Source organism: Haemaphysalis longicornis, unplaced genomic scaffold (genome assembly GCF_048455015.1).
Source record: "Haemaphysalis longicornis isolate Haplotype H1 unplaced genomic scaffold, Haemaphysalis longicornis Haplotype H1 scaffold_9, whole genome shotgun sequence".
In the NCBI taxonomy this organism is placed as follows: Eukaryota; Metazoa; Arthropoda; class Arachnida; order Ixodida; family Ixodidae; genus Haemaphysalis; species Haemaphysalis longicornis.
Window position 1 is genome coordinate 152,182,555 of NW_027526460.1, and position 7,928 is coordinate 152,190,482.

At 42.4% G+C, this 7,928-nt stretch overlaps 1 protein-coding gene across 1 annotated transcript in view; it reads left to right on the forward strand.

The window, feature by feature from the left end:
• Positions 1–7,286, forward strand: part of LOC144151660 (protein O-mannosyl-transferase TMTC1-like) — a 112,719-nt gene extending 105,433 nt beyond the window's left edge. The window contains exons 15-18 of the mRNA XM_077682778.1: positions 967–1,104; positions 3,328–3,450; positions 3,981–4,058; positions 4,575–7,286. Of these exons, the coding sequence (XP_077538904.1) occupies positions 967–1,104; positions 3,328–3,450; positions 3,981–4,058; positions 4,575–4,832 (597 nt within the window). The 3' untranslated portion in view covers positions 4,833–7,286. The remainder of the gene's footprint in view (positions 1–966; positions 1,105–3,327; positions 3,451–3,980; positions 4,059–4,574) is intronic.
• Positions 7,287–7,928: the final 642 nt, after the last annotated feature.

Sequence of the window (7,928 nt, forward strand, 5' to 3'; positions counted from 1 at the left end):
TACATTTATCTGCACTGTTGCTCTAGGATTCGAACACGTCATAAAATGTGTCAAAAAATAACGGATGAGCTATGCGCGAATGTCTAGAAACTGCTCATCTGAAGTTTTTGGAACTATTCTAAAGATGACACCATGTTATCTGGCAATTAAAAAATCTGCATCAGGCACGTAAGCATAATTCACATTTGATGCTCATTCAAATTTTTCCAAGTTCTATCTTATGTATTGCACGGTACGGGGAATTAGTGATCTCAGCTGTAATGCTGATATGCAGTGTGAGGTAGTCCCACTTTCTGTTCTACCTCGTTCTTCATTCAGCATGTTGTGAAAGTGTATTTTCCAATATGCGTTTTCACTCGCAACATATTCCCGCATTCAGGAAACTAATTTTTTCAGTGTCACGTTTACCACACGTTTTCATTGGAGAGAATTTGATTATACACATTTGCCAACAAAATACTGTTTCCTTCATTTCTTGCAGACTTTTTGTGCGAATATTTATTTTTTTATTCATAACTGAATGAGTACTACTGATACCAAAGAAACGGGCTATATGTTCCCCAAAACAACCTTGGTAGTTCATATTGCCTTGGGGGCAAAAGTTGTAAAAACTCGATGTACAGCTTATCGCTATGCTTTTCTTTGGCGTAACATGATGCTGGAGGCTTGTTTTTCGAAAAGATAAAACAACCTTCCAGGAGAAAATCCAGTGGTCCCGTGAAATATGGAGTGCTTGCCAATTTTTCTGCGCGCTGGTTCCTTACACTTTTAGGCGCGAAATCTGCATTTTATGAGAATCAAATAAACGGTTAGGAAAGTAATCGTCATGTTGTAACCATGTACTACTTCGCAAATACGGTGTCTGTATAACCGCGGTATCAGAACAGCGGAGACGTTCGCAGTAATAAAGAATACTTTTCTGCAATCTGAGAGAAATACTAGCCGTGTTTTATTTGCTTTTCCTAGGCACAGCTTCTGATGCAAAGACGCAGTTTCGGCGCTGCTGAGGACCTACTGCTGGAAGCCCTGCGTCTGAACACTGGTCACCGAGAAGCGCTGCACCAAATAGCTCTGCTGTACAAACACACCAACCGCACCACACTTGTAAGACTTTATGCGATAATGTATCTTGTACACTTCCTTTTCTACAGGAGAGAAATTGTTTCACATGCCTTGTGAAGTTGCAGTAGTCGTGTACTCACCGTTAATGAAGGGAATGAAAACATCTACAATGTGTTCTCTTATACCTATGCTCGAATATAGCAAAAAAGCTATCCTCAAAGTTTTTTCTGAACCACGCGTCGGTGGTGCTTTGTAGGCGTAAGGCTGCTGTGATAGCTTTGTGCATGTTTTTATCCACATAAAGGGACAACTTTACAGAATACCGACGTTGGTGTCTGTGTGGTATAACTTTATTGTAGCAATTGATTTAAAATTGTGTCAGGCAGTTTTAAGCTCACCTCAACCACTGCAAGCATTGCCACACAAAAATATTGTACAGTTGGAAAAATTAGCACTTCTTTTGAGATGTCCTTGTGTCCCGAAAGTATGAAACTGGTACATTCAGAAAGGATTATAGGAAGAGAAGGTCAAGGCACGTAATTTAAGCGCCACCTACAGTATATGTTGTTCTATACTTTGTTAAATGTATTTATCAGACGCACCCGTTATATATTCTTCAACTGCTACCGAGCTCTCTACTGAAGGATATTTCTGGAGTAAACTCTGTGTATGCTTGTACTGTCAATTTGTGTGGAGGAATCCCCCGCCCCCAGCGAGAGTAGTCAGTCCATGACAGAAAGGAGGGAAAAACAGGCGCGCACGCGTGAAGAAAGTTCTGTAAGCACTGCATTTTTACCAAAGCAAGGAAACAATCTGGCTGCGCGTAAGAGGCGTTCCACCTCTTACGCACAGGGGTATAAGGGGTATACTCGTAACACGAAAAAGCAATGGTAAGAATGCGAGCCATTTTTTGCTCTGGTGGGCATTAAGAAACAAGGATCCCCGAGGTCTTTCCACGTTCGTCAACAATATTTCTCCACAGATGGCAGCATTGTGCGTGAGGTTTGTGAGGAAATATCAAACGTTTGCAGCAAAGAACAACAAGTACGAAGAAAGAACGAAACAAGGCGAGAGTTCTTTCTTTGTTCTTGTTGTTCTCCGCAGGAAAACATTGAGCATGCACCATCAATAGTTCAACTGGTTCTCAGTAAGAAAATATAGTTGGGGTATGTGAGGCGCTAGAGCATTATGGTGCTCTTTGTATTTGTACTTTGAGGCTAGGGGTGAAAACGGAATCATAATTCTACACCACGTCAGAATAATAGTGTTTACAATGCTCCCCACAAAAGTGCAACTATGGGAAGTGGCGTGAGTATATTGTATTAAGTAACAGCAGAGCTACAGGAGTACCAAGAAAGTATTGGAATGAGAAGACGGACCATTTTTATCAATACTATTCAAGGTTTTGATGTCTCGAAAGAAATCATTTAGCGCATATTTAAAAGGGTAAATCTTGGATTGGCGAATAAGCGGTATGCAGGCTCTTTGTGACTCTAGCTGATTTGTCATATCGCAGGTCCATGGTTGTGTTCTATTTCATATGATTACGAATGTGCAAAGACATTCACAGACTGGGCAACTCGCCCCCGATTTAGATGAACAGCTTTAATCGCAACGGATTCCCTGCAGCTAGACTAATGTAGTGTGGCAGTGTAAGCTAGGGTAATGACGCCTGGGCAGGTGCAATTAAAATTGTGGACGCTGTAAGAAAGGTGGCTGTCAGCTAACCGAGGTGGAAGGATTTCAAATTTGCATTTTTAGGGTGAAACGACAATCCTTCTCATACTTACCCATGCTTTCACTCGGCGTTCGCCTTTACGACCAGCTGATGGGTCTGAGTCATTCATGCCTACGCTAAAACCACGCACTACAGAAAAAGCAGCGAGCAAAGACGGCCGAACGAGGCAGCGCTGTGCATTTCAGCGCCAGGAACGTTTCGGCTAGCTAGAAAGATGCGCACAAGGGCTTCTCGCTACTCCGCCTTATTTCCTTCAGCAGCGAAATTGCGCTGGGAATGCCGAATATTTCGTAGCAACGAAGACACGCACTCCTATTTTTTGCTATCTCCGGGTTCTTCTCAGGCGCGCGCGCTGTCGTGTAATAGGGCTTGGAGTTCACCCTCCGGGATGCTTCACAGACTAGACGCGTTTGTTCCTAACCAGTAATGTAGCGCTATCGCGCTACATTCGGTGCATTCGGTGCGTTGTGTGAAAACATTGATGTGATATAAGAATATTTTTTCTCTTTTGCACGGACACATGGCAGGCTATGGACTCCATTTTGAAGGCTCTGAGGCTGTGCGCTGTACAAGACAAATCCTGTGCAAAGCTACATGTGGAACACGGAGATATCCTCAAGGACCTCAATGACCTCACTTCTTCAGCACAGGTACACATTGTCCAAGGAATGACCGGATGCCAGCTTACGGCTTATTTATTTATTTTATAAAACAATTCTTTCACCTTTTTAACTCGAAAATAAATTGCTACCAGGGTGGTTTACTGTATTAGAGGTTCAAAAAATGAAGAGCCTCCAAACGCAAAAAATTATGTTCTAAAAGACCATAACAAGACTATCACAAGACAAGACTATAACAAGAAGACTATAACAAGAAAAAGACTATAACAAGACAAGAATATAACAATACCATGAAGACTATCAACATAAGCTTTTAGTTTGCAAGTAGTCGACAAAGTTGTCACAAACACTGTATACTTGAGTAAATCTTCAGCTTAGGCTTTGAGAAGTAAAGTTAACTTTTACAACCTAGTTTTCTTCTGACTTTAGATCTACCAAGACCACCGACATTTTCTATCCTAGATGACTGTATAAAGGCATTAGTTATAGGCTGTGATAACATTTTAGGGGATAGAATGTGCAGTAAATAACAGGGTGGAAATGTTTTCGTGTACTTTCAGAGTTACCTGTTGGCTATTGGACTTGACCCAGACCTCGCCCATGCACATCTCAACCTAGCAGTAATAAGACACTTGCAGGTGAGCATAGATCGTATAATGGTTGATCATAGGAAATTTTGGGCTTTTGCAATAAGTATTCATGTCTATGTGTGTAGCTTCTCCCCATGTGTTTGCCGATATAGCGGCATCGACGCAACGATATAACCAGCACAGCGATGATGCGATCAGAAAATAAGGACGTCTCGCTGAGATGCGAAAAACGTGCAATGCCCATAATCCCTTGTAAATGATTGGTCTGATTGCAAACCCTTGTCTATTAACTTGCTGCTTTACAAAATCTAGCCTGTATTTGTTATTTTCGGTGCACACTTCTTATTACGCACGAAAGAAAAATTATATTTCATGTATTTATACCTAAAAACGAATGATATATCAGGCATTGTTGATGTAACAGGAAAATGATATCACAGGCAAAATTTAAATGTGTTTAACTTCAATACGTTTAATCTAATGGAGGAAAAAAGGACTGAATACATGTGAAACTTGCTGCGCAGAGAAACTGCAGAGTGGTAATGTGATTACTGCCTCACCCAGGGGGACTACATGACAGCCCTCGTCCACTATCAAGCTGCCTTCTCTCTGGACAAAAAGAATCCCCTCATCATAGACAACATGGCGAAACTTAGGCGACAGCTCACTCGCCAACGGGCCTCGAGTGACGGGGCCAAAGGGAACGGGCCCTGCGCAGACGCTGTTTCCTTTCCTGGTGCAGCTGGCCTCGATGCGGCTTTCCACATCAGTCAGCAAAAGTTTGTGAAGTGTCATGACACTCAGAAGATCAACACTTCTTAGCAGTTCTCTACGCCTGAAAAGCGGCAAAGGAAGCCCAACTAGCACCTTGAAGCGAGCTTCTGTGGTTAGAAGGAATCAAGAACACCTTCGTTTTGTGATAAGAAATCACACAAATTACTGACCTTTCAGCACGCATTTGGGGAAGCGCTGTATGAAGTGAGCCCTTTTGTACTGCCTTAATCGTTTAGTTTTTGGTATTCAGAGTGGATGATAATAAACAGGGCGAATGTCTTTTTGCTTTATTTTGTGCGTCTACTACCGCTGTTATATCTAGCATACTCCCGACGTCGTTTCCCACGGCAAGAAAGGATATCTAGAACAAGCCACATACAGCTGTCAGGGAATTGTTACATTTGCTAGGAGGTGAGAAAAGAAATACTGCAGAGAATTTGATTGAGATTCTCCCACAAGCCGAAATTTACGGCTGTACATTACTTACTTTGCTGCATTGATTGAACAGAACTTTGCACTTGCTGCCAATGCCGTTGAGGAATAAGAGCGAAGTCGGGGTTCTAGGCGAAGTCAACAAATAGCTAGCCTCACGCCCTCATGTTTCATTTTCAAGGTTGGGAAAACATCTGCTGCGCTGTTAGCGTAAATATGCGTCTTTTCTCATGAAAAAAGCTGTTTTTTGGGGCGGTGATACTCAACTATGCAACCTTGAGCCTACTCTGACACACCATTTACACAAACACGCAAGGGTGTTTAGATATTTTTCAAAGTACGGTGGTCTGTTTTTTGTGCTCCATACTGCCTTTACTGTTTTTTACTTCGTATCCATAAAAATCTGTTTGGGAATAAGTGTTTTGAGAAGGTAGTACAGGAGTTAACGTAGTGTGTGAGATTTTCGGATGCTTACAGCTGTCTTTCGGCGAGAAGCTTTGGCGAAGTTACTGCGGGGTATCATATATTTGCTTTGTTACGCTGTATTTTTTATGGTAGTGGGAAATACGTTAACAGTGACATATGGACTCCCCCCGCTTTATTTATGTATGTGTGTAAGGTGTGCCGTTGTGTCCCTAAAGGTGAGCAATAACAGCTTCGCTCTTGTTGTCCCAGTAGTGCCTACCCATGCTGCTTCGCAGGACGGCCCGGCCGCCCGATTCCTTAGCTCACCGCGTAAAATAACAGGATAAGCCAATTCTTTTACTAGTATACAAAAATTAGAAATGCACAATTTGAGGAAGCGAACCCAGAGGACTATTAAATGGTAGACAGGTTCTTTCTGCATTGGCATCTCTGTACACTGGGAATACAAGATATTTGCTAAGATCTTATAATTTACTTTTTAATATAGGTGAAAGATTTTTAACGGCTCCACAAAAATTGTATATTTACGTGATTCTAGAGAGACTGCGCAATCCAGGAAAAATAGCCTGCGTTGTGAAATACATAAAAAACGCACGCCCGACGGTTTTTAATGGCACACTTTTCTGAAATGCCTCTAACAAAGCGGTGAAGACCTTTGTAATGATAGGCGCTTTAATAGTGCTTAGAGAGTAGAAGCCTTTACAAAGAAAAATTATTTGGTAGCTCGTACGCCCGTCGGTGGTTCCTAAATAAAAACCAAACATTGAGCGCTGGAAAAAGCGCCGCCGGCTGTTTTTTTCCTTTGTTGTAATTGTTTGTGGTTCAGCGTTGGCTCCTTCATTGAAACCCTTTTCTTTTTTGTACTTGTTACAAGAGTCGTAAAAAACGTGCGCTGAGGGTATTGTGTTTCCTTCTGGTGCGGAATTTTTTTAAAACCAACTAATCGGCTTGCTTCGCGCTCTTGTACATGCATAGAAGGATGTAGGCTTACATGACATTGTGTGCAATATTTTTCATCAGTTTGTAGAGTTTCAGTGTCAGGCTTTATAATCAAAACTTCACATATTGACGGCTTCTTCTGAACGTGCAATTCAGAAATGCATAACTAAGCGCTTCTTGTTGCTCCAACCAGAAGAGTACAAGTCGCATACGTTGTACGAATTATTAGTGGCCATTAGGGATGAACAGGCTTTGAGAGGCAGAGTTGTTCGAATATTTCAGTTTTTTTTTGTTACTTTGAAGCCGTGTTTCAAGGGAATGAGCAGCGAGTCCTTTTTTTCTCCTGCGTGTTACTCCATTTTGTAATAACAATGTGATACTGTTGTAACGACTAACGTATTGTCTCTGTCCAGTTTCCCTAGCCAGGACATCGAAATGTTCTCGGACACTCGATGTGATGCTGCAAGAATGAACCACGTTGAACGCGTTGTGATATATAATTGAAAGTCAACCTTTGTGAACTTGTCTTCATGTTTCTAAATGATGTCTGTGTGTGTGCGTCTTGTCGGGCCAGACGTTGCGCAGGGTGGCCTGGCTGATAGCCTCATGCGTGGGAATGACGCTACCTTGTACATACTCCTTGTGTTGGGCTAGCTTTTATCTAAACTGGTATCGCTGAATGAGCCATGGCCTGAAATATGTCGGGTAGAATTCTTTTAAGGAGGAATAAAAACTTTGTGTAGAAATGCGGGTTTTAATCTGTAGTTGAAAGCTCACTGCGCGTGTGTTGTTCCTGACGTGATTGACGTGGATTTATTTGCACTTAGCCGGTGCCGTACAGTGGTCCACAGGGTTATCTGGAATATCAGATTTGAGTTTAGAGTAGAATATGTATTCAGTGGAATAGAAAACTGTTCAAGCGAATGTAGAGGACTTTAGTGCCCCTTGAACTTGCAAAAGTGCAGCAGTTGGGACTGAATTACTTTAGACCAAGGCCGGAAGAGACGAAAAGTGGATAAAGCGTTTCTCCAGCTAAGACAGTGGACGGCTGTACACATTGTTGGCTTGAAAGAGCTTTTGTCTTGTAGCAGCTAAATGGTGGTGATGATAGTGATGAGGTTGAGCGCGCTGACGCTGCACAGACGATGAGGCGCACCGTAGTAGAGTGCACCGGATTAATTTTGGCCACCTGGGGGTCACTAACGTGCCCCGAAATCTGGAACACATGGGCGTTTCGCTTTTTGCTTCCATCAGAAAAGCGGCCGCCGCGGCAGGCAAACGAACCCGCGTCCTTGGGCTAACAGCTAAGTGATGATTTCCGTGTTGAAAATTGTTCTGTACTCAACA